The sequence below is a fragment of the Saccopteryx leptura genome, chromosome 10 (genome assembly GCF_036850995.1).
Source record: "Saccopteryx leptura isolate mSacLep1 chromosome 10, mSacLep1_pri_phased_curated, whole genome shotgun sequence".
NCBI classification, from domain to species: domain Eukaryota; kingdom Metazoa; phylum Chordata; class Mammalia; order Chiroptera; family Emballonuridae; genus Saccopteryx; species Saccopteryx leptura.
In genome coordinates, this window is record NC_089512.1 from 68516338 (window position 1) to 68543305 (window position 26968).

General features: G+C 38.2%; 1 protein-coding gene across 1 annotated transcript in view; it reads left to right on the top strand.

Annotated features, from left to right (window-relative positions):
- Positions 1 to 26968, top strand: part of TAFA4 (TAFA chemokine like family member 4) — a 284031-nt gene that overhangs the window by 239709 nt on the left and 17354 nt on the right. The window contains exon 3 of the mRNA XM_066351547.1: positions 12064 to 12219. Coding sequence (XP_066207644.1) covers positions 12064 to 12219 — 156 coding nt within the window. The remainder of the gene's footprint in view (positions 1 to 12063; positions 12220 to 26968) is intronic.

Below are 26968 nucleotides of genomic sequence, written 5' to 3' on the forward strand. Positions count from 1 at the left end.
TTTGGCTATTCAGGGTTTTTTATAGTTCCATATAAATCTGATGATTTTTTACTCTATTTCTTTAAAAAATGTCATTGGAATTTTGATGGCAATTGCATTAAATTTGTATATTGCTTTGGGTAATATAGCCATCTTGATTATATTTATTCTTCCTAACCAAGAACAAGGTATATTCTTCCATCCCGTTATATCTTTTTCAATTTCCCTTAACAATGGTTTATAGTTTTCATTGTATAAGTCCTTTACATTCTTTGTTATGTTTATTCCAAAGTATTTTATTTTTTTTGTTGCAATCGTGAAGGGGATTATTCTTTTGAGTTCGTTCTCAATTGTTTCATTGTTGGCATATAGAAAGGCTATTGACTTCTGTATGTTAATTTTGTATCCTGCGACCTTACTGTATTGGCTTATTGTTTCTAGTATTCTTTTTGTGGATTCTTTGGGGTTTTCGATGTATGGGATCATATCATCTGCAAAAAGTGATACCATTACTTCTTCTTTTCTGATATGGATGCCTTTTATTTCTTTGTCTTGTCTGATTGCTCTGGCTAGAACCTCTAGTACCACATTAAATAAGAGTGGAGAGAGTGGAAAACCCTGTCTTGTTCCTGATTTAAGAGGGAAAGCCTTCAACTTAGTGCCATTTAATATGATGTTAGCTGATGGTTTATCATATATGGCCTTTATAATGTTGAAATATTTTCCTTCTATACTCATTTTGTTGAGAGTCTTAAACATAAAATTGTGTTGTATTTTATCAAAAGCCTTTTCTGCGTCTATTGATAAGATCATGTGGTTTTTGTTCTTTGTTTTGTTGATATGGTGTATTACGTTAACCGTTTTATGTATGTTGAACCATCTTTGAGATTCTGGGATGAATCCCACTTGATCATGATGTACTATTTTTTTAATATGTTGTTGCATTCGATTTGCTAGTATTTTGTTTAGTATTTTAGCATCTGTATTCATTAGAGATATTGGTCTGTAGTTTGGTTTTTTTTGTGCCATCCTTGCCTGGTTTTGGTATGAGGGTTATGTTGGCCTCATAAAATGTGTTTGGAAGGATTACTTCTTCAATTTTTTGGAAGACTTTGAATAGAATAGGAACCAAGTCTTCTTTGAATGTTTGATAAAATTCGCTGGTATATGGACTTTTATTTTTGGGTAGGTTTTTAATGGTTTTTTCTATTTCTTCTCTACTAATAGGTCTGTTTAGGCTTTCTGCTTCTTCTTGACTCAGTCTAGGAAGGTTGTATTTTTCTAGGAATTTATCCATTTCTTCTAGGTTGTTGAATTTAGTGGCATAAAATTTTTCATAGTATTCTACAATAATTCTTTGTATATCTATGGTGTCCGTGGTGATTTCTCCTCTTTCATTTTGGATTTTGTTTATATGCGTTCTTTCTCTTTTTTCCTTGGTAAGTCTTGCCAAGGGTTTGTCAATTTTGTTGATCTTTTCAAAGAACCAGCTCCTTGTTCTATTAATTTTTTCTATAGTTTTTCTCTTCTGTATTTCATTTATTTCTGCTCTGATTTTTATTATCTCCTTTCTTCGGCTGGTTTTGGGTTGTCTTTATTCTTCTTTTTCCAGTTCCTTAAGGTGTGAAGTTAAGTGGTTCACTTCGGCTCTCTCTGGTTTGTTCATATATGCCTGAAGTGATATGAACTTCCCTCTTATCACTGCTTTTGCTGCATCCCATAGATTCTGATATGTCGTATTGTCATTTTCATTAGTCTGTATATATCTTTTGATCTCTGCACTTATTTTTTCTTTGACCCATTCATTTTTTAAAAGTATGTCATTTAGTTTCCACATTTTTGTGGTATTTTTTTCCTCTTTTTTGCAGTTGAATTCTAGTTTCAAGGCTTTATGATCAGAAAATATGCTTGGTACAACTTCGATTTTTCTGAATTTGCTGATGTTGTTTTTGTGGCCCAACATATGGTCAATTCTTAAGAATGATCCATGTACACTGGAGAAAAATGTATACTCAGTCACTTTGGGATGAAATGTCCTGTAGATGTGTATCATATCCAGGTGCTCTAGTGTTTTGTTTAAGGCCACTATGTCTTTGTTGATTCTCTGTTTGGATGACCGATCTAGAGCCGTCAGCAGTGTATTGAGGTCTCCAAGTATGATTGTTTTTTTGTCAGTTTTTGTTTTAAGGTCAATAAGTAGCTGTCTTATATATTTTGGTGCTCCTTGGTTTGGTGCATATATATTAAGAATTGTTATGTCTTCTTGATTCAGTGTCCCCTTAGCCATTATGAAATGGCCAATTTTGTTTCTGAGTACTTTTGCTGTCTTGTAGTCAGCATTATCAGATATGAGTATTGCTGCGCCTGCTTTTTTTGGATGTTATTTGCGTGGAGTATTGTTTTCCAGCCTTTCACTTTGAATTTGTTTTTATCCTTGTTACTTAGATGAGTTTCCTGTAGGCAGCATACAGTTGGATTTTCTTTTTTAATCCATTCTGCTACTCTGTGTCTTTTTATTGGTGAGTTTAATCCGTTTACATTTAGTGTAATTATTGACACTTGTGAGTTCCTCATTGCCATTTTATATATTGCTTTTTGTTAGTTTTGTGTCTTGTTTGGTCCGTCTTTTTCGTTTTTCTATCTTTTGTTTTTATTTGGTTGTATTACATACATCTTTCCTCTGTTGCTATCTTTTTTATCTCATGTGCATCTGTGGGGGTTTTTTCAAAGGTGGTTACTTTTAAGTAATGAAAAGGGTTCCTACCCTGTTCATTGTAGTGAACTATTTTGTGAGTACTTTTGTACTCCATCGTCCTTTGCTACTATTAATCTCCATCTTCTCCCCCCCCCTTTTTTTGTTGTCACAGTTTAAATTTTGTTTTATTGTGTTCTTCTTGGAGCTTTTTCTTGTGGCTTTGTTTTTTTTTTTTTGTTCTTTGTATCTGATTGGAGAACCCCCTTTAGTAATTCCTGGAGTGGGGGTTTTCTGATGATAAATTCCCTCATCTTTTCTGTATCTGTGAATGTTTTTATTTCTCCTTCATATATGAAGGATAGCTTTGATGGGTATAGTATTCGTGGCTGAAAGTTCCTCTCTTTCAGGACTTTAAATATTGGGGTCCACTCTCTTCTAGCTTGTAAAGTTTCTGCTGAGAAATCTTATGACAATCTAATGGGCCTTCCTTTATATGTTGTATTCTTTTTTTCCCTGGCTGCCTTGAGAATTTTTTCTTTGCTGTTGGTTTGTGCCAATTTCATTATGATATGTCTTGAAATAGGTTTGTTGAGGTTAAGAAAACTAGAAGTTCTGTTTGCTTCTTGAACTTGAGGCTTTAGTTCTTTCCACAGGCTTGGGAAGTTCTCATCTATTATTTGTTTGAGTATGTTCTCCATTCCATTTTCTCTCTCTTCTCCCTCTCATATACCTATTATTCTTATGTTATTCTTTTTGATGGAGTCAGATAATTCTTGTAGGGATATCTCATTTTTTTTAATTTTTGAGTCTTTTTCTTCTTCTCTCTGTTGTGCCTCAAGTTGCTTGTCTTCTATTTCACTAATCCTCTCTTCTATCTGACCTGTTCTATTAGCTAAGCTTGTTACTTCGTTTTTCAGCTCGTGAATTGAGTTTTTCATCTCTGTTTGATTTGTTTTTATAGTTTCAATTTCCTTGGAAATATATTCTTTGTGTTCATTGAGTTGTTTTCTGAGCTCCCTAAATTGCCTGTGTTTTCTTGTATATCTCGGAGAATTTTTAGGATTTATATCTTGAATTCTCTGTCATTTAGCTCCAAGGTTTCCAATATATTAAATTTTTTCTCCATAGATTTTTCCTCATCTAGCTGTGTTACCTCTCTTTCTTTTGTATCCATGATATTTGATTTTCTCTTCCTTAATGGCATCTGAGTGTGGTTTTGTTGATAGTATTAATGAGATTTAATAAAGAATAAAAAGTTAAAAAAATAAGAAATAATAAAGAATTGTTTTTTTTTAAAAAAAATTAATAATGAAATAGAGAAAAATAAAATAAAATAAAAATTTTAAAAAAAGGAAATTATTCCCCTCCTCCTTTTTTCCTCTCCTCTCCTCTCCTCTCTTTCTTGAGAAAATCTTGTGGTGAACTGTGAATTATAACAAACAATGCCTGTAATGGAGGGCCTGAATTGGGGAAAAGTAATAAAGCTGCAAAAAAAAAAAAAAAAAAAAAAAAAAAAAAAAAAGAAAGAAAGAAAGGAAAAAGAAGGGGGTATGAACCCACAAAAAGCAAATAAGGAAAAAATTTGGGTCAAGAATAAAATGATTTGCTTTTAGGTGTTGGTTGACTAAGATTTATGATGAGAGGAATAAGAGGGAAACAGAAAAATGGGGGGACAAATTAAAAAATTACTATTGTATTTAGTGGAACAAGAACTAGATAAAATGGAGAGCCAGGGATGGGAGCACTGCTAGTGAGTTAAAAAGGTGAAGTAAAAACCCCCCAAAATGCCACAAACATAAGGTTGAGTCCCAGATAAGATAATTTTTTTTTATTGAGGTTTGAATGAGAGGAGATGTAAAGGAGAAAGGAAGAAACTAATATAGAGGGAGAAAAGAAAGAGAGAGAGAGAGAAAAAAAGAGGGAACCACTAAGAGAAGAAAAAAGAAAAAAGAGGAGAGAGAGAGAGAGAGAGAGAGTTAAAGGTTTTGGAGTGCAACCCTCATAGAGAGAAAGGAAGAGGAAAGAAAAGATAATGGGAGATGTAACACTTATGGGTAGTGTAGTTCAAGGAGAGGAGAGAGTAAGACCGGCAGAGAGTTAATCGGCCAAATTGGAGGAGGAAAAAAAAATATCAAGAATGAAGATAAGAGAAACAAATGAACAAATATAATAAAATGGGATAGGTTATAAAGTCTGCAGATTATTCTTGATTTTGAGAGGTTATCTTCTTGCTTTTTCTTTTCTCTCCCTCTTCCTGGTTGGTGACTCTGTACCCCAGGTTCTGCCCCTTTGGCATGCTCAGGTAGAGGTTTGCATTTGATAAGTCTCTATGGCGATGTCATGTATTTTGCTTTAGTCTCTTTGGCAGTCGAGGCTCATTAGCATTTATAGGGTCTGACAGCGAGAGAGTCCGTGTTCCTGGAGTCTTTCTCCTAGTCTTTCCTTCCTCAATTAGTAGCCTGATAATCCAGCTATGGGTTTGCTGCTGCCTCTGCCTCTGCCTAGATAGTAAGAGGCTCAAAGAGCTGGCAACTCCCCACTCTATTTCCACTCAGCACAGGGCTCTGGGTAAGGCTCAGTCAGTCAGAGCTGCTAGCATAATCAGGCGGGGCTTCTGCCCACTCAAAGACCTCTGGCTCTGCCACTCTGTCCGGTAACACAGGCGGGCGCCCACTCCCAGGGCGCTTGGAGGAAACTCTTGCTCACTATCTGCTCGCGCAGACCAGGATATCAGACCGACAGTTTCACGCTCTGAGTGAAACCCCCAACCGCATGGAAAAGTTCCAGCGTTGGAATTGGCTCTCACTTCGTCCCTGTGCGCGGCTTTTGCAAGGTGCTAGGGTGGCCCGAGATTCCGCTTTGGCCCACACCAAGGCCCCTGACTCTGCCCCTCTGTGCGGTAACATGGGAGCGCACTGCCGAGGCACTAGGAGGAATTTTTCGCTCACTATTTGCGCGCACAGACCAGGATATCAGGCCGGCTTCGTTTCCCTCTGGGTGAAACCCCCACCAGCACAGAAAAGTTCCACCGTTGGAATTAGTTCTCGCTCCATCCCGTGCGTGGCTTTCCCAGGGCGCTGGGGCTGCCCAGAGCTTCCGGTTTCAGCCCACACAAAGGTCTCTGACTCTGCCCCTCTGTGGGACAACACGGGTGCCCACTCCCGGGGCTTTGGAAGGAATCTCTCGCCCACTATCTACGTGCGTCAACCAAGGGATCGGGGAAAATGGCTGCCCTGCTTGTCTTTCTTTGTCTGGGTTTGGTGCGAGTATTAGCTTGTATTGCCCGGGTTGCCACAGGAACAGTTTTTCCTCGGCTTGGATCTCCGTGCCACAGCCTAGTTCGGCTGTTTGTGCCGCGGCCTGGATCTATTCACCCCCTTTGCCTGCCTCAGTTTCTATATTCACAGATCCCAGAGAAAGCTGCCCTGTTTAGGTTAGTGAGGAAGGTGGAGCATTTCTTACTCCCTATTTCCTTCGGGGTTTGGTTATATACTTAGCCAATTTTTCGCTCGACCATACCTTGGGGTGTATTGCAAAACATCTGGACGCTCCAAGGTTAGGTTTTGCTGTTTCTGGTTGAAGATCTTGTTGAGTTTTGGGGGAGAATTATCGGTATCGCCTCCTACCCCGCCATTACTCTGACGTCATCTCCATTCTTTTTTTCAAGATTGCTGAGGCTATTAGTGTTCTCTTTTGGTTCCATATGAATTTTTGAAATATTTGTTCTATATCTTTGAAGTATGTCTTTGGTATTTTAATAGAAATTGCATGGAATTTATAAATTGCTTTGAGTAACATGGACATTTTAATGATGTTTATTCTTTCTAGCCATGTACATGGTATATGCTTCCACTTGTTTGGATCTTCCTTGATTTTTTTTTTATCAATGTTTTATAATTTTCCGGGTACATGTCTTTAACTGCCTTGGTTAAATTTACTTCTAGGTATTTTATTTTTTTGGTTGCAATAGTAAAGGGGATTGTTTTTCTTAATTTCTCTTTTAGATAGTTCATTGTTGGTGTATAAAAATGCTTCTGATTTTTGAATATTAATTTTATATCCTGCCACCTTGCTGAATTTATTTATCAGGTCCAGTAGTTTTTTACTACGATTTTGGTTTTTTTTAGGTACAGTATCTTATCATCAGAAAATAATGATATTTTTACTTCTTTTCCAATTTGGGTACCTTTTATTTCTTCTGCTTGTCTGATTGCTGTGGCTAGGACTTCCAGTACTATAGTGAATAAGAGTGATGAAAGGGGGTACCCCTGCCTTGTTCCTGATCTTAATGGGATTGCTTTTAACTTTTGCCTATTGAGTATGATGTTGGCTGTGGGCCTGTCATACATGGCCTTTATCATGTTGAGGTATGTTCTGTGTATTCCCACTTTCTGAGAGTTTTGATCATGAATGGATTCTGGATTTTATTGAATGTTTTTCTGCATCTATTGATGTTATTATGTGATTTTTGTACTTCCTTTTGTTTACGTGATGAATCACCTTGATTGATTTGTGACTATTATGCCAGCCTTGCCTCCCCAAAATAAATCTCACTTGATCAAGGTGTATCATTTCTTTGATGTATTGCTGAATCCAGTTTGCTAATATTTTGTTGAGAATTTTAGCATCTAAATTCATCAGGGATATTGGCCTATAGTTTTTTTTCTTTGTGTTGTCTTTGCCTGGTTTTGTAATCAGAATTATGCTTGTCTCATAAAAGAAACTCAGAAGTTTTCCCTCCTCTTGAATTTTTTGAAATAGCTTGAAAAGGATAGGAGTTATTTTTTCTTTGAATCTTTGATAGAATTTGCTTGTGAAGCCATCTGGCTTGGGACTTTTGTTAGTTGGGAGTTTATTGATAAGTATTTTGATCTTATTTATTGTAATCGGTTTATATAGGTTTTCTGATTTTCCAGATTAAGTTTTGAAAGATTACATTTTTCAAGGAATTTGTCCATTTCACCTAGGTTGTCTAATTTTTTTGGCATACAGTTCTTCATAGTATTTTCTTACAATACTTTGTATTTCTGCTGTGTCTGTTGTTACTTCTCCATTCTCATTTTTAATTTTATTTGAGTCCTTTCTCTTTTCTTCCTGGTGAGCTTGGCTAAGGGTTTATTGATTTTGTTTACTTTTTCAAAGAACCAGCTCTTTGTTTTATTGATCCTCTATATTTTTTTTTAGTCTCTAAGTCATTTATTTCTTCTTTGATCTTTATTATTTCCTTCCTTCTACTTTCTCTAGGCTTTACTTGCTGTTCTTTTTCTAGTTTTTTTAGTTACAGGATTAAGTTTTTTTTAAAATCTTTTTCTAGTTTCTTAAGGTATGCCTGTAAACTATGAACTTCTGTCTCAGGACTGCTTTTGTTGTGTCCCATAAATTTTGAGTTGTTGTATGCTCATTTTTATTTGTTTCAAGGAAATTTCTTATTTCTTCCTTGATCTCATTGTTGACCAAGTCATTGTTTCATAACATGCTGTTTAGTTTTCAAGTGTTTGAGTGTTTTTCAGTTATCCTATTGTAGTTGATTTCTAGTTTCATGCCATTGTGGTCAGAGAAGATGCTTGATATAATTTCAATCTTCTTCAATTTGTTGAGACCCGTTTAATGCCCTAATATGTGGTCTATCCTAGACAATGTACCATGAGCACTTAAAAAGAATGTATATTCTGCTTCTTTGGGGTGAAAAGTTTTGAGGATATCTATTAAATCCAGTTGATCTAGTGTATTCCTTAATTCTGTTGTTTCTTTGTTAATTTTTGTTCTTGAGGATCTATCTAGTGATATTAGTAGGGTATTGAAATCCTCTACTATTATAGTGTTGCTATTGATATTTCCCTTTATGTCCATCAAAATCTGCTTTATATATTTAGGTGCTCCTATATTAGGTGCATAGATATTTATAATGGTTATGTCTTCCTGTTGGATTGCTCCCTTTATCATTATGTAGTGGCCTTCTTTATCCCTTACTATAGTCTTATTTTAAAGTCTATTTTGTCATATATAAGTATTGCTAACCCAGCTATTGTTTCATTTTCATTTGCATGAAATATTTTTTCCATCTTTTTACTTTCAGTTTATGTGTCTTTTATTTTGAGTTTGTCTCCTGTAGACAGCATTTGTATGACTCCTGTTTTTTAATCTATTCAGCTACCCTATTTTTTTTATTGGATCATTTAATCCATTTACATTTAAGATTATTATTGATATGTAGTTGTTTATTGCCATTTTATTTTTTAATGTTATATTCCTCTTTTACTATATTCTTTTCCCCCTTTGTTCTGTTTACAATAGGACTCTTAACATTTCTTGCAGCATTGGTTTAATTGTAATGAATTCCTTGAATTTTTTTGTCTGGGAAGCTTTTTATTTCTTTTCTAATTTTAAATGATAGCCTTGCTGGATAAAGAAGTTTTGGTTTTAAGCTCTTGTACTGCATTACTTTGAATATGTCTTTCCATTCCCTTCTGGCCTCAAGTGTTTCTGTTGAGAAGTCAGATTTCATCTTTATTGGGGCTCCTTTGTAGGTAATAGCCTTTTTTTTTCTCTAGCAGCTTTGAATATTTTCTCTTTATTTCTTTGCTTTGATATTTTAATTATGATGTGTCTTGGTGTAGATTTTTTTGAGTTTCTCTTTAATGGAATTCTCTGTGCTTCTTGAACTTGTGTGTCTTTTTTCTTCATCAATTTAGGGAAAATTTCTGCCATGATTTGATTTAAAAAAGTCTCTAACCCTTGTTCTTTCTCTTCTTTAGGAATTCCTATGATGCAGATGTTGTTTCTTTTCCGGTTGTTACAGAGCTCTCTCAGAGTTTCCTCAGATTTTTTTTAGTCTCTTTTCTTTTTGCTGCTCCGCTTCTATGCTTTCACTTATATTGTCCTCTAAGTCACTGATTCTATCCTCTGCTTCATCCAGCCTGCTTTTAATTCCTTCCAGTGTAGTTTTCATTTCTGATATTGTGTTTGTCATTTCTTTCTTGTTCTTCTTTATGATTTCCATGTCCTTTTTGATGCTTTCAACTTCTTTATTGAAGTGTTCATTAAATCCATCCATTGTAGCTTTGAGATCTTTAAGCATCCTAAAAATTATTATTTTATACTCTACATCTGTTAATTTGATTACTTCCGATTTATCCAAGACTGTCAGATGATTTATCTTGTTGAAGCATATGACTTATGCTTCTCTGCCTACCCATTAGTCTCTATGACTTGTAGGCTTCTTCCAGCTGTGATTTCCTTACCTCATAGAGCCTCTTTGAAGTCTTGATTTGTTTGTTTTCTTCTCATTTTTTTTTTTTTTTAACTCAGTGGTAGTCTTGTTTATTGATCTCAGCAGGGGGCTTATTTGAAGTTGTATACAGGAATGTAGTGGGTGTAACCTGAGACTCTGAAGACCCAATCTGCCAGCTTTTCTCCGTGGGTGGTGTCCTTTCTCTGTTATAGTAGGGGGAGGTGTATCTCAGATATCCATGGAGACCTGAGTTACTGCCCCTCCTTCCCACTTCCTGTTTTTAGCTGTGATTTATTGCTATGATTGGAGCTGGAGAGCTTTCTGGTGGTGGGTCACCCGGAACCACTTTAGGCTTGTGCTGTGTGGAGGAATCAACCCCTCCACCAGCTATGGCCACCTCTGCACTGGATGAGTCAGCTTCTTAGGTCATCCCATGCATTCCTTTTTTTTTTTGGAAGACAACCAGCCCTCTCAGCACACCTTGTTCCCAGGTCCCCAGGCAAGTTTCTGTGAGCAATATTTCCTGCTATTTCCTTGTAATGAGAGCCCTTATGGGCTCTCTGTCTCACCCCACCTTCACTCCTGGAAGCAGGGGAGCCCCCCCTGTGGCTCGAAGCTCCCTACAAGCTTTGATGTGGCTTCTTCTTTGCTCCTTAGTTTTTGAGACCTGTTCTTTTAACCCAAAGTTTGTTTTTCATGCTGATTGTTTCTAAATTAATTTGTAATCCAGATTGGTGGCATGAGCTGGGAGTCTGTGTGTCTGCCTACTCTCCTGCCATCTTGGGAGTTCTCTGTTTGCTTTTGTATTAGGTAGATCTCACAGTATTGGAAGAATAGTCTTATCTGGAAGGTGTCCTGTGGGCACAGTTGTGCTATCTCTTGGTCATTAGTGCCAGGTATTTCAGGGGCATTCCCAGTGTATGCAGTGTGTACACTCTTGTTATAGTTGGGCTGGAACTGTTGAGAGCACTCATTGGGTGGTGTTGTCCTCCTGATGCCTTGTCTGCAGTGCCTGGCCTAGCCTGCTATGGGTACACTGGTGGACTGGGCCAGTCTCTGGTCTGGCTGGCTGTAAGTCTGGTAGACACTGCTGCTGCTGTGCTGGTGTATAGGGCAGGCTCCAGGGTGGATGACTGCGAAGCCTGGTCTCTCCTACTGTGTGCACATTGGTGTTCAGGGTCTGGTCTTTCACCCTAATTTGGGGATACTTCTGGCCACCCATCAGGTCCTGGAAAGCAAGAAACTGTTTCTAGATCTCTGGAAGGGCCATCTGCAAGGTGATGGTAATCAGGGCCCCACTTTGGAGGGTGGGGAGCATAGTGTACTCTGGAAGGTGGTCAGGCTAGATGAGTTCCCAGGGGAGTGCTGGGTGAGCAGAATGGTTTGCAGCTTACTGGAGAGTGTTAGATATGGCTCTCACCCTCTCAGGCAGGCTGGACATAGGAGAGAAAATAAAGCAAACATGAAAAGAAAGGCACTCTTGGAGAGAGCCCGAGCAAATCCTTCTGGTAGAGACCCTGAAATTAGTTGGTATACTTCTTTTACATATGACCTAGGTGTCTCTCAAACTGCTCTCTCTGTGTTTTGACTCAGAATGAGTGAGTTTGTGCACAGGCTTTGTAAGGGGCAATGCTTGCTTTCCCACCACCCCTTAGTTTCTGGAACATAGGCCAGGCTGGTTCTCACAACCAGGTGTTACAGGGCTCCTCTTTCAAAAGCAGGTTCTCCAGCCTTGGGAACCAAAGATGAGTCAATGCCTCACTCTTTGAGGGGGCTTCCTGGGGTTGTGATATCCCTCCAATTGTGGAATGCCTATCTGATTCACCCTTATCCATCTTAATGTGGCTTCTTTATATTCTCAGTTGTAGAGAATCTGTTCTGCATGTTTGCAGGTCATTTTCAGGGATAGTTGCTTTATATTGAGTTGTCATTTTGGTGTGTTGGTGGGCAAAGATGAACCCAGGATCTTTCTATTCTGCCATCTTGACTGTACCTTCATTCTCTGAAACATTTGAAATTATATGAAAATAAAAAGTTGTAAATAGTCTTAAACAGCACAATTTGTTGGAACATGTAGTCATGGTATCATTCAAGTTATTGGTGTTGTTATTTTTTCCTAACAGCACTGGTTCTGTTTTTCTCCCTCATTACCTACCAGGTGAGCACCAAATAAAGCAGGGGACCTGTGAAGTGGTTGCTGTGCACAGGTGCTGTAACAAAAACCACATAGAAGAGCGATCACAAACAGTCAAGTGTTCTTGTTTCCCAGGACAGGTTGCTGGCACAACTCGGGCTCAGCCTTCTTGTGTTGAAGGTAAGACCTTTCTGGTCAGTTTCTCTAATATTGCAGCAGGGCCTACAACTCCTAAGAATCTCCCAACTTAGCTGTCATTGCAATGCAAGGGAAACTAGGTTCATTCTACATCAGTGTCATTCCTAAAGTTCACGTAACTATAACTCCCCAAGTTTCATATGAGTAAGGTAAGTTATTAATGATGTCTCTTGAGAGGTACCAATGGAATGTTCCATTACTGGACCATCAGGAAGATGTGTTGATTTGTTTCTGACCCAGTTGTCTCTCTAAACTTCACCCATCAGAACATGTGCTTCCTTAGCTTTTTTTATGCTCACAAACTCTGGACTCAGTCTGCTTTTCTCACTTCATGTTTCATGTCATCCTCAAGTATTCTCTTAAATTCTGTTTTATTACTTTAACAAAGATTTATAAAACATCTTTGCTACAACTCAGAGAATAGTTTAGGGTCATGTATTATTTGTTTGCTATCTTTAAATCTTCTGTATATTATGCCAGTGGTTATAAAAAAAGGAGAGACAGTGAATGTTGGTTCTCAGTGGAGTCCTGGGATTGATTTCTTTTTGATGTCTGCCTTCTTTCAACAGGCACCTTGCTAGAAACAAGACTTAGTCCTCAGGAGAACAGATATAAGAGGCTAACCTTATAGCAGTCTCTCTACAGTAGTGTGAAACCTCCCTGAAAATGAACTCTTCCAGTCTTGTCTGATGTATGTCTAAGATGCATGTCTAAAGAAAGACAGTTAAAGCACACACACACACACACACACACACACACACACACACACACTCACAGATTCTTAAATGTAGGTCTTATTGCACAATTGAAAATAATAGCTGATGATTCCAAGATGGCAGCAGAGTAGGCAGATGGGCAAACTGTCAACTCCCACCACCAAACTGGATTACAAATTAATTTAGGAACAATCATTGTGAAAAATCAACTTTGGAATAAAAGAACAGGTTTCAAAAACCAAGGAACACAGAAGAATCCAAATCAATCCTGTTAGGGAATGTGGGGGTGTGATGGGGGCTCCCCTGCTTCCAGAAGTTAGGGGAGGCTGAGACTGAGGGTCCAGAAGGTCTCTCATTCCAAGGAGAGAAACCTTGAGAGACGTGGGCCCTTGTTCTCAGAACTGGAGACCCAGCATAGAAATCCAGGGACTAGAGGAGAAAATGGACAGCATTGAGTAAGGAGAAGAGCAAAAGTTCTATATGTGGGAAGTGGCTGGAGTGCTTAAAGGAGCAGAGCAGAAAATATCACTCACAGCCACTTGCTTGGTGCTCTGGGGCTGAGGAGGGCTGAGAGGACTACCTTTTCTTGCACAAAGTAAGTGGGGAGAGCAAGACAAATGGTGATGGGGAGAGGAGTGCTTGGGCTGACCTGAGAAGTGAACTCATTCTCCAGTGCAGAGGTGTCATAGCAGGGGGGGGGGTTTGATACCTTCACCCAGCACAAGCCTAAACTGTTTCTGGGTGTTCCAACCCTGAAAAATTCTCCAGCTCCAATTAGCATGAAATACACAGTGGAGAGCAGGAAGTAAGGAAGAGGAGGAGTAACTCAGGTTTCCAGGAAGACCTGAGATACACCTCCCCCTTCTGAAACTGTGAATGCATCCTACACCTGGAGACCAACTGGCATAACACACCTTCAGATTCTCAGGTCACACCCACCAAATTTCTGGATATAGTTTCAAATAAGCCCCTGCAGAGATCAGTAAACAAGCTCCCTGCTGAGTTAAGCAAACTGAAAGCAGGCAAATTAAGACTTCAAAGCAGCTCAACTAGTTAAGGAAACTACAACTCAGACAAGCCTGTAAGCCACACACAGAAACAATGGGAAAACAGAGGAGCTTAATTGATGTGAATCAACAAAAAAAATCTCCAGAAAAAGATCTGGATGAAATAAAAGGAATCAAATTACTGGATGCAGAGTATAAAATAATGAATGTTAGGATGCTTAAATATTTCAAAGCTACAATGGATGAACTTAATGAGCACCTAAATAAAAAAATTGTAAGAATCAAAAAAGACACTGAAATCATAAAACAAAAACCCCAGACAGAAATGACAAACACAATATCAGAAATGAAGACTACACTAGAAGGAATAAAAAGCAGGCTGAATGAAGCAGAGGATTGAATCAGAGACTTGGAGGACAAGATAAGTGAAAGCACAGAAGCGGAACAGGAAAAAGAAAAGAGGATCAAAAAGTCTGAGGAAACTCTTAAGAGAGCTCTGTGACAACATGAAGAGAAACAATATCTGCATAATAGGGGTTCCTGAAGAAGAAGAGAAAGAACAAGGGATAGAGAACCTGATTGAAGAAATCATAGCTAAAAATTACCCTAAATTGATGTAGGAAAGAGTTACACAGGTTCAAGAAGCAGAAAGAACTCCATTAAAAAAGAACCCAAAGAGACCTACACCAAGACACATCATATTCAAATTACCAAAGCTAAGAGATAAAGAAAGAATACTAAAAGCTGCAAGAGAAAAGCAGTCAATCATCTTTAAAGAAGCCCCCATAAGGATGATATCCTACTTTTCAACAAAAACACTTTAGGCCAGAAGGGAATGGCAAGAAATATTCAAAGTAATGCAGTACAAGAAACTACAAACAAGACTTTTTTTATCCAGTAAGATTATTTTTTAAAATTGAAGGAGAAATGAAAAGCTTCCAAGATTAAGAAAAACAACAACAAAAAACTCAAGGAATTCATCACAACCAAACCAATGCTGCAAGAAGTGTTAAGGGGCCTGCTGTAGACAGAACAAAGTGGGGAAAAAAATCTAGTAAAAAAAGAATGTAAATTTAAAGAAAAAAAATGGCAATAAACAACTACATATCAATAATGACCCTAAATGTAAATGGATCTAGTGATCCAATCAAAAGACATAGGGTAGCTGAATGGATAAGAAAAAAAGACCCATACATATGCTGTCTACAGGAGACCCACCGCAAAACAGAAGATACACATAAACTGAAAGTAAAAGGATGGAAAAAATATTTCATGCAAATGGAAATTAAAAAAAAGCTGGAGTAGCAATACTTATATCTGACAAAATCGACTTAAAAAAAAAGATTATAATAAGGGATAAAAAAGGTCACTACTTAATGATAAAGGGTGAAATCCAACAGAAAGAGATAACCATTATAATTATCTATGTACCTAATATAGGAGCACCTAAATATATAAAGCAGACTTTGATGGACATAAAGGGTGAGATTGACAAAAATAATATAATACTAGGGGATTTCAGTACCCCACTAACATCACTGATTTGATTCTCAAGAAACAAAATTAACAAAGAAACAGCAGGATTAAGGGACACACTAAATCTACTGGATTTAATAGATATCTTCAGAACCTTTCACCCCAAAGCAGAAGAATATACATTCTGTTCAAATACTCATGATTCATTTTCTAGAATACACCACATATTAGGGCATAAAACAGATCTCAGCAAATTTAAGAAGATTGAAATCATATCAAGCATCTTCTGACCACAATGACAGAAACTAGAAATGAACTACAAAAGAAAAACTGAAAAACATTCAAACACTAGAAAACTAAACAGCATATTATTAAATAACAAATGGGTCAACAATGAGATCAAGGGAGAAATAAAAATTTTCTTTGAAACAAATGAAAATGAGCATAAACCACTCAAAATTTATGAGACACAGCAAAAGCAGTCCAGAGAGGGAAGTTCATAGCATTACAGGCATACCTTGAGAAGCTAGAAAAAGTTCAAATAAACAACTTAACCCTGCAACTGAAATAACTAGAAAATAAAACAGCAAGTAAAGCCCAGAAGAAGTAGAAGGAAGGACATAATAAAGATCAGAGTGGAAATAAATGACATAGAAGCTAAAAAAATAACAAAAAAACCCCCAATACAGAGAATCAATGAATCCAAGGGCTGGTTCTTTGAAAAGGTAAGCAAGATAGATGAACCTTTAATGAGATTCACCAAGAAAACAGAGAGAGGACTCAAATAAATAAAATTAAAAATGAAAGTGGAGAAGTAACAGTGGACAGAGCAGAAATACAAAGTATTGTAAGAAAATACTATGAAGAATTGTATGCCAAAAAATTAGACAACCTAGGTGAAATGGAAAAATTCCTTAAAAAATATAATGTTTAAAAAATCAACCTGGAAGAATCAGAAAACCTAAATAGAACGATTAGAACAAAAGAGATTGAAACAGTTTTCAAAAAACTCCCAACAAAAAAAATGCCCTGGGCCAAATGGCTTCACAAGCAAATTCTACCAAATATTCAAAGAAGAACTACCTCCTATGATTCTCAAACTATTTCAAAAAAATCAAGAGGAGGAAAGACTCCAAGCTCTTTTTATGAGACAAGCATAATTCTAATTCCAAAACCAGGCAAAGACAACACAAATAAAGAAAACTATAGGTAATGTCCCTGATGAATTTAGATGCTAAATTCATCAAAACAAAATATTAGCAGTACATGAAAAAAATCATACATCATGATCAAGTGGGATTTATTCTGGGAAGGCAAGGCTGGTACAATATTATCAAATCTATCAACGTGATTAATCACATAAAAAAAAGGGAGGAGAAAAACCACCTGATAATATCAATAGATACAGAAAAAGCATTTGATAAAATCCAGCACCCATTTTGTGATCAAAACTCTCAACAAAGTGGGAATACAGGAAACATACCTCAACATGATAAAGGTCATCTATGACAAACCCATAGCTACTATCATAATCAATGGGCAGAAGTTAAAATCAATCACTTTAAGATCAGGATCAAGGCAGGTGTGCCCCCTTTCATGAGTCTTATTCAACATAGTTCTGGAAGTCCTTGCCATAGCAATCAGACAAGAAGAAGAAATAAGGCATCCAAAATAGAAACGAAGATGTAAAACTGTCATTATTTGCTGATGATATGATACTGTACAAAGAAAAGCCTAACTTCTCAGTCAAAAAACTACTAGACCTGATAAATGAATTCAGCAAGGTGGCAAGATATAAAATTAATATTCAGAAGTCAGAGGCATTGTTATACATCAACAACGATCTGACTGAAAGAGAAATTGAGAAAACAATCCCTTTCACTTTTGCAACCAAAAAAAATATAAAGTACTTAAGAGTAAATTTAACCAATGCTGTTAAAGTCTTGTATTCTGAAAACTGTAAAACATTGATAAAAGAAATCAAGGAAGATACAAACAAGTGGAAGCATATACTGTATTCATGGTTAGGAAGAATAAACATAATCCAAATGTCTATATTACCCAAAGCAATTTATAAATTCAGTGCAATTTCTATTAAAATACCAATATCATACTTCAAAGATATTGAAGAAGTATTCCAAAAATTCATATGGAACCAAAAGAGAACACGAATAGTCTCAGCAATCTTTTAAAAGAAGAATAAAGTGGGTGGTATCATCCTTCCTGATATCAAATTATATTACAAGTCCATTGTACTGAAAACAGCTTGGTACTAGCATAAGAACAGGCATATAGATCAATAGAACAGAACAGAGAACCCAGAAATAAACCCAAACCTTTATGGAAAATTGATATTTGACAAAGGAGGTAATAGCATACAATGGAGTAAAGCCAGTCTCTTTAACAAATGGTGTTGGGAAAATTGGACGCTACCCGCAAAAAAAAATGAAACTAGACCACTAACTCTCATCATTCACAAAATAAACTCAAAATGGATAGAAGACAAATGTAAGTCATGAAACCATAAGCATACTAGAAGAAAACATAGGCAATAAACTCTCCGACATCTCTCGCAGCAATATATTTGCTGATTTATCTTTAAGGCAAGGGGAATCAAGGACAGGATTAACAAATGGGACTATATCAAACTAAGAAGCTTTTGAATTGCTAAAAACAATATGAACAAAATTAAAAGGCAACCCACACAATGGGAGAACATATTCAACTATACATCTGACAAGGGGTTAATAACCAAAATTTATAAAGAACTTGTAAAACTCAACACCAGAAAGATAAACAATCCAATCAAAGAATGGGCAAAAGAAATGAACAGACACTTCTCTCAAGAGAAAATACTGCTGGCCAATAGGCAGATGAAAAAATGTTCAACATCAATAATCATTAGAGAAATGCAAATTAAAACCACAATTAGATACCAACTCACACCAGACAGAATGGTATACATTTAAAAAACAACACACAACAAGTGCTGGTGAGGATGTGGAGAAAAGGGAACCCTCCTGCACTGCTGGTGGGAATGTAGACTGGTGCAGCCACTGTGGAAAACAGTATGGAGATTCCTCAAAAAATTAAAAATGGAACTGCCTTTTGACCCAGCCATCCCACTTTTAGGAATATATCCCAAGAATACCACATTACTGATTCAAAGGAAGAAATGCACCCGCATGTTTATGGCAGCATAGTTTACAATAGCCAAGATCTGGAAACAGCCCAAGTGTCCGTCAGTGGACGAGTGGATTAAAAAGCGGTGGTACATATACACAATGGAATAATATGGGGCCATGAAAAGTAAGGAAATCTTACCTTTTGCGACAACATGGATGGACCTGGAAACTATTATGTTAAGTGAAATAAACCAGCAGAGAAAAAAAAATATCATATTGACCTCACTCATTTGAGGAATCCAATGATCAATGTGAACTGAGGAACGGAATAGAGACAGAAGTGGGATCAAAACGTCAAGAGGGGAAGCAGACAGATGGAAAGGGGATTATGGGATGGGACATTATACACACATAACACTATGTTATATAGAGAGAAAAGCAAATCCTGGAGGGAAGGTGGAAGGGTGTTCCAGGGAGGGAGGCAAGGGGGTTTCATGGGGAACACGGGAGGGGCGAATACCTTCTGTGGGACAGTAGAATCTATGTAAACACAATAAAGTAAAAAAAAGAAAAAGAAAATAATAGCTGACTTATCCACATCACATGTCTCCTACCAAACACAACTTTATGGGCTGTTGGATCACCAGTGGTGTTGTATCAGCATAATCTCAGTCACCTCTGAAGGTGAAGAACCAATGTGGAAAATTTCCCATCTACTGTTGTTTGTCAGGAACACTGGGGCCAAATGTGTTGCCAAATTCATATTTTGTCAGATTTTATAAAGGAAGCATAGTGCATACACAATTTTTTTTTTTTTTTGTATTTTTCTGAAGCTGGAAACAGGGAGAGACAGTCAGACAGACTCCCGCATGAGCCCGACCGGGATCCACCCGGCACGCCCACCAGGGGCGATGCTCTGCCCACCAGGGGGCGATGCTCTGCCCCTCCGGGGCGTTGCTCTGCGGGGACCAGAGCCACTCTAGCGCCTGGGGCAGAGGCCAAGGAGCCATCCTCAGCGCCCGGGCCATCTTTGCTCCAATGGAGCCTTGGCTGCAGGAGGGGAAGAGAGAGACAGAGAGGAAGGAGGGGGAGGGGGGTGGAGAAGCAAATGGGCGCTTCTCCTATGTGCCCTGGCCGGAAATCGAACCCGGGTCCCCCGCATGCCAGGCCGACGCTCTACCGCTGAGCCAACCGGCCAGGGCCCCCATACACAATTTTTTAACCTAACAAACCCTCCGTCTTCTTCAGTTTTTCCCCATAATCACAGATATTAATATTTCCACAGTGAAATATTTGAACATTTATGCAGAATGGGATAAGGCAGGTTGAAGAACTTCATGTTAATTTGAGTCAGGTGTTGTTGGTATCTTACACAAATTCTTTTCCGTTTTGGAGCTTTTTGGATTTGGAGTTTATTTACCTATAAAATGGATAAAGGTTTTTAACAAGGGGGGATAAATGGTGATGAAAGGAGACTTGACTTGGAGTGGGGAACACACAATTTGATTTACAGATGATGTATTGTAGAACTGTGTGCCTGAAACCTATATAATTTATTAATCAATGTCACCCCAATAAATTCAATAAAGTGCATTTAAATAAATTTGCTAAGTTCCTATGCCCCCATGGGAAAGTTTATGATATCTTTTCTCCATCATACCCATTTAGTCTCCTTGCTATCTCTCAAGCAGACAGTCCACTCTTGTGCACCCCACTGTCCCCTCTGGTGTTACATCTCGCCCAGCTTGCTGCCCCTAGTGTGCCACTTTCAGTCCTGTAGCAAGAAAGGTGCTGCTACAAAAACAGAACTGATCATGTCGCTGTCATTCTTGAAACCACAGTTTGGTGATTTCCACGTTTTACAAATAAAATCTAAAGTCTTTACCATGGTTTGTAAAGCCCTGATTAAAGCCTCTGTTTTGCTTCCCTACCGCTCCTGGCTAGAGGCCTTGCCACGCCCTGTCATCTCAGTTTCAGCCATCAGTCGCCTCTGCCTGCATCATTGCCCTCTTCCCTCAGCACACACTTTGCTGAATTCCTACTCTCCTTCAAGTCTCCTGTTTGTTCTTATGCCTCCCTGTACTTCTAGTTCCTGACATGCATCCTAATTTGTTGTAAAAATTTGTTGCAAGTGCGCCTTCCTGATAGTTTGTAGTTGCTGGAGGATGAGGACCCCGTTTCTATCTCCCTTCAGTGGCTGGTGCGTGGATGAGTTTTAACAGAGCAGGGAACTGATTCATCTTTCCCAGTCACAGCTTGTTTTCTAAAGGTAACAACTCAGTTTGCTCGCCTTTGTAGATTTTTAAACTTTTATAGAAATTTATGAATCATACATAAACTATATTTCTACTCTGTTTAGCCTAGATTTTTGGATATCAGTCGTATATATCTAAATCATGTTTTACAATATTCAAAGTACGTTTTGGTCCCTGGAAAGTATGGTTATGGTAGCAATTACTATTAGCATCTTTCTCTTACTAAAGGAAATTTTGATATCTTACCTAAACTAGCTTGTTTTCTATTTGGGCAAAATCCCCTTTGGCCACCAGCCTAGGGGTAACTACATTTATCTGTTTGATCAATATATTTATAAATATATTTGTGTATTTAAGATAGGTTTGTAGAAAATGTGGCAGTGTTTGATATGAATGTGTGTTATACACAGATGGTTTCACATTGGATACTTCTTAATACATCCTGTTTTAGTCCTGTCAATATTAGTGTGACCTTGTGTGCGAGTGCACGTTGCTCTAACTTGCTTTCTTAATTGCTCCATTGTGTTTTATTAAATGGATAGGCCATAATGTACTTAGCCTTTCTTCTACTGAAGGAACATTTTGGTTGTGTTTAAGAGAAAATTGCAGACTTGCAGGCTAACTAAATGACTTTAGCAGTGTCATACAATTGGTAAGTGATGGAGACCCATTATTTGGTGTCTGAGCAGAGTCTGTACAGTATAGCTTTCTGTGATGATGCAAATATTGCTTTATGTATCCATATGTCATGATGCATATATGTTCAGTACAATTGGCGGTGTCTAGCCACATGTATCTATTATTTGAAATGTTGACTAGTTTGAATTAAACATTTGAGATGTCACTAGTGCAAATTTAAATTTAAATGAGAACTTGTGACTAAATGTGTCCAAATTGGACAGTATAGGATGAGCTTCATATAAAAATATAACTTGCCTGACCAGGCAGTGGTACAGTGGATAGAGTGTCAGACTGGGATGCGGAGGACCCAGGTTTGAGACCCCGAGGTCTCCAGTTTGAACATGGCTTCATCTGGTTTGAGCAAAGCTCACCAGCTTGAACCCAAGGTCACTGGCTTAAGTAAGGGCTCACTTGCTCTGCTATAGCCCCTGGTCAAGGCACATATGAGAAAGCAATCTGAACAACTAAAGTGACACAATGAAGAATTGATGCTTCTCATCTCTCTCCCTCCCTGCCTGTCTGTCCCTTTCTCTGTCTCTGTCTCTGTCACACACACACACACACACACACACACACACACACACACTAAATAAATGTATAACTTTAGAGCAACATTGGTGGACAAAGAATACCCAAACTCTGAAAGTTGGGATTGTGATTTTTGTCTTCATGTCTGGTGCCCTGCGCCGCGCGCTGCCTGGCAAGCAGTTGCTGTTCAATAAGTGTTCATTAGACCAAAGTCACTGAGGAGGTGTAAGAAGTTGTAGCTCAGGCTTTAGTTAGGATATGTCTGTTTTCAGCCCCTGATCTTCTAGTCCTCATCTGAACATGTTTCCATTTGGGCTTTCTAGCTCCATCTGCTCAATCTTTATCCCATAATAATTATGCAGTGTCATGCTGCTAACTGGCTTTGGGGAAGACCTAGTCTCTGCTGATATATTCTTCTTATCTTATTTGTCAATAAGAATAGAGAGGATTAGAAATATAAATTCATTTGAATTTACATTTAAATTAAAACAAAGGTTGAGCAGGCACTAATTAATGCTGGCATAGAAATCAGAACAGCCTTGCGCATTTTGTTAATCCACACCATGGATACTTATCTGGTGTTTTTGTTGCTTTTCCATAAAACCATAGCTTTTATTGGTTAAACAGGGAGAAAAATGAGCCCTCCCCCCCATCAAACATTTTTGTTTTAATTAACTTAAAAATATCCCTGAATTATTGAAATTTGTCTTTAATACACATTTGGGACTGGGAGAAAGGATGAAGAGTTATCTGATGGAAGGTATGCTTACTTGGATCCTAAAACAACAATGGTTTAGCTCAGGGGTCCCCAAACTTTTTACACAGGGGGCCAGTTCACTGTCCCTCAGACCGTTGGAGGGCCGGACTATAAAAAAACTATAAACAAATCCCTATGCACAGTGCACATATTTTATTTTAAAGTAAAAAAACAAAACGGAAACAAATACAATATTTAAAATAAAGAACAAGTAAATTTAAATCAACAAACTGACCAGTATTTCAATGGGAACTATGGACCTGCTTTTGGCTAATGAGATGGTCAATGTCCGGTTCCATATTTGTCACTGCTAGCTGTAACAAGTGATATGATGCACTTCCGGAGCCGTGACGCATGTGTCCTGCATCACTGGAAGTAGTACTGTACGTGAACGACGCATACAGTACTCCAGGAGAACAGGATGCATCTCACTGACCACCAGTGAAAGAGGTGCTCCTTCCAGAAGTGCGGCGGGGGCCAGATAAATGGCCTCAGGGGGCCGCAAGCGGCCCACGGGCCGTAGTTTGGGGACCCCTGGTTTAGCTGCTAAGCATTCTTTCTTATGAATCTTCTCCTGGCATTTACAAGGCTGTTTAGTGGTGAAAACTGCATTCTACACAGTTATCAAAATACAGCTCTCTAGAGATAATGCTTGATAGTTTTATGGTAGAATGAGATAAATGAGTAGTACAATGAAGCTTATTTTTTTTTTTTTGTCAAAGTGAATGCTTTCTAAACATCAGGTTTAAAAAGATTAATAAAACAAAAGCTTAGGAATGGGAGGCAGTTACTTTATAAAGCTTTTTTTTTTCTTTTGATGATCCCTGAATTTCTTTTCTCAGATGACAGAATGCGCTTAGTTAAAGATGAGTTACTGTTCAGACTGTAGAAGAATTCTATGGCTTTCTGACTGTGTGGAGAGATACAGGGTCTGTCTTACAGTTGTGATTTCACAAACTTTTCTTCCTGGGTGTGCCTCCTATGGACAAAGCAGTTTTCTGAGTTTCTGAGTGGTGGTCAGGTGAGTGACAACAAGGTGTAGGTTTTAAAGGCACTGCATACTGGAAGAGTGGGTAGCTTGCGTAAGTTTGTTCACTCAGCACCTTTGTGCCTGGTGTGTCCTAGATGCTGGGGGAAGGATGATAATTAGACTCAGGTCCTGCTTACAAGGAGCCCTCACCTTACTAGGAAAGATAGACTATTGAATTCTTATAAAGGAAGTGCTCTGGGCAGAGCAGAGAATGGGAGAGGGATGGTGCCCATGGGAAACACCGGGTTGAAGGGAAGTGGGCAGCTCAGGAGAACCAGTGGGGCAGCCTTTGGATCTGGAAGTTCAATTTGGCTTGGAAGTGGCAGAAGACAAAACTGGAGGTATAAAGAAAAACATTGATAGTAGAGGCCTCAGATAAAGTCACTATTCAGGATTTAATTCCTAGCTTCTGGGAATTTGTATTCTAGATTAGATGGAGTGGGGTATGCCAATGAGAAAGGGGATAAAGTGCTGTGAACAAAGTTCATATGAAATAGCCTAAGATTTCGGAGAAGGAACAATGTGTCCCTGATTTTGATAGTTCATCTTTCCAGCACAGGTTTCGTGCCTAGTCCAGTATGTGAGTGTGTTTGTGTGTGCGTGTGTGAGAGAGAGAGGAGAGAGAGAGAGAGAGAGAGAGAGAGAGAGAACCGTGGACTTTCTCATGGTGGGCGCACAGAGAAAGACAGTGGGCTGGTGGTAGCATGGTGTTTATCGTGGATTACAAGTATTTTCACAAGCCAGAGTTTAATGAGATTTGATGAATTAGCTCAGACTCTCATTTTGGGCTGAAAACATTAACATAACTATGAATCAGTGTTTATCAACCAAGGTGGAGACCCTTCTAGCTGTTACCCTGGGGTAGGGAGTGCTACTGTTATCTAGAGGGCAGAGGCCAGGAATAATGTTAAACATCTTACAAAGCATGGGAAAGAATCTCACAATGAGCAATTATCTGGCCCCAAATGTCCATAGTGTCAGCGTCAAGAAGTCCTGCCTTAGTGGCCCCCAGTGCAAGAAGTATGTACTTGTGTGAGATGGCATTTAGCTGAGGAGGACAAACCTTATCACAAATGATCAGTCTACACGTCTTCATCCACTGCCTCACTCAGAGCTCTGTGTACCTTGTGGCAATAACAATACTGTGTTATTTGTGGAATGTGTGGACAAGTAAAAGATTGTTGAAAACAACATTATGGTGCTCTAATGACTGTTTTTACGCATGTTGTCTGGGTCAGGTTGGAATGGCTTTTTGTCTTGAAAAACAAGAAATATGAATTTCCACTTAGTGATCTGAAAAATTAATAAAGGTGTAGTTTTTAAAGAACATTGTGAGCATCTTGAAATAACAATGGTAAGAGCAAATTGCTAAAGATAAAATGCCTCAGAATCTCAAAGAGTATTCTGGTGGCCTCTTCCATGTTCTTAGATGATATATATATTCTAAGAAGATGCTTTCTTAATCTTTCTGTCTATAGTGTCAGTGTAAGAATACATTTTTCTCTAGAAAAGCTTTAACTCTGTTAAGTACAACTAAACTAAGTCAACAAATGAGAGCCTAGCTCTTGAGAAGCGAGCCTGTTCACTGTTAGTCTTAGTCAACAGTGGGCTTATCTAAGTAGCTATATAAATACATACAGTGTTGTATTTAATAGAGGTGATACCTTTTTGAGATAAGGGATCACCCTTAATCTATTTTTTTTTTGAAGGAAGTAGGATTTATTCAGCCAGCAGAGCAGCGTGATCCCAAAAGAGGCCACAAAACACACGCTCCCCGAAGTTAGATTTCTCACATCTTATATACCTTTTTTTCTTTTTTTCTTTTATTAAATTTAATGCAGTGACATTGATAAATCAGGGTACATATGTTGAGAGAAAATATCTCTAGATTATTTTGACATTTGATTGTGCTGTATACCCCTCCCGCAAAGTTAAATTGTCTTCTGTCACCTTCTATCTGGTTTTCTTTGTGCCCCTCCCCTCCCCTAACCCCTCTCTCCTTCTTCACCCCATCCCCCCTCCCCCAACCCCCCGCCGCTGTTGCCATCACATTCTTGTTCATGTCTCTGAGTCTCATTTTTATGTCCCTTCTATGTATGGATTCATCTCAGTTTTTTTTCTGATTTACTTATTTCACTCCGTATAATGTTATCAAGGTCCATCCATGTTATTGTAAATGATCCGATGTCATCATTTCTTATGGCTGAGTAGTATTCCATAGTATATATGTACCAAAGTTTTTTAATCCACTCGTCCTCTGACGGACACTTGGGCTGTTTCCAGATCTTCGCTATTGTGAACAATGCTGCCACAAACATGCGGGTGCATTTCTCCTTTTCGAGCCGTTCTATGGTGTCCTTGGGGTATATTCCTAAAAGTGGGATAGCTGGGTCAAAAGGCAGTTCGATTTTCAGTTTTTTGAGGAATCTCCATACTGTTTTCCACAGTGGCTGCACCAGTCTGCATTCCCACCAGCAGTGCAGGAGGGTTACCTTTTCTCCACATCCTCGCCAGCACTTATTCTGTGTTGTTTTGTTGATAAGCGCCATTCTGACTGGTGTAAGGTGATATCTCATTGTGGTTTTAATTTGCATTTCTCTAATGATTAGTGATGTTGAGCATTTTTTCATATGCCTATTGGCCATCTGTATGTCCTCTTTGGAGAAGTGTCTATTCATCTCTTTTGCCCATTTTTGGATTGGGTTGTTTGTCTTCCTGGTGTTGAGTTTTACAAGTTCTTTATAAATTTTGGTTATTAACCCCTTATCAGACGTATTGTCAAATATGTTCTCCCATTGTGTAGTTTGTCTTTTTATTCTGTTCTTGTTGTCTTTAGCTGTGCAAAAGCTTCTTAGTTTGATATAGTCCCATTTGTTTATCCTGTCTTTTATTTCACTTCCCCGTGGAGATAAATCAGCAAATATATTGCTCTGAGAGATGTCGGAGAGCTTACTGCCTATGTTTTCTTCTAAGATGCTTATGGTTTCACGGCCTACATTCAAGTCTTTTATCCATTTTGAGTTTATTTTTGTGAGTGGTGTAAGCTGGTGATCTAGTTTCATTTTTTTGCAGGTAGCTGTCTAATTTTCCCAACACCATTTGTTAAAGAGGCTGTCTTTACTCCATTGTATTTCCTTACCTCCTTTGTCAAATATC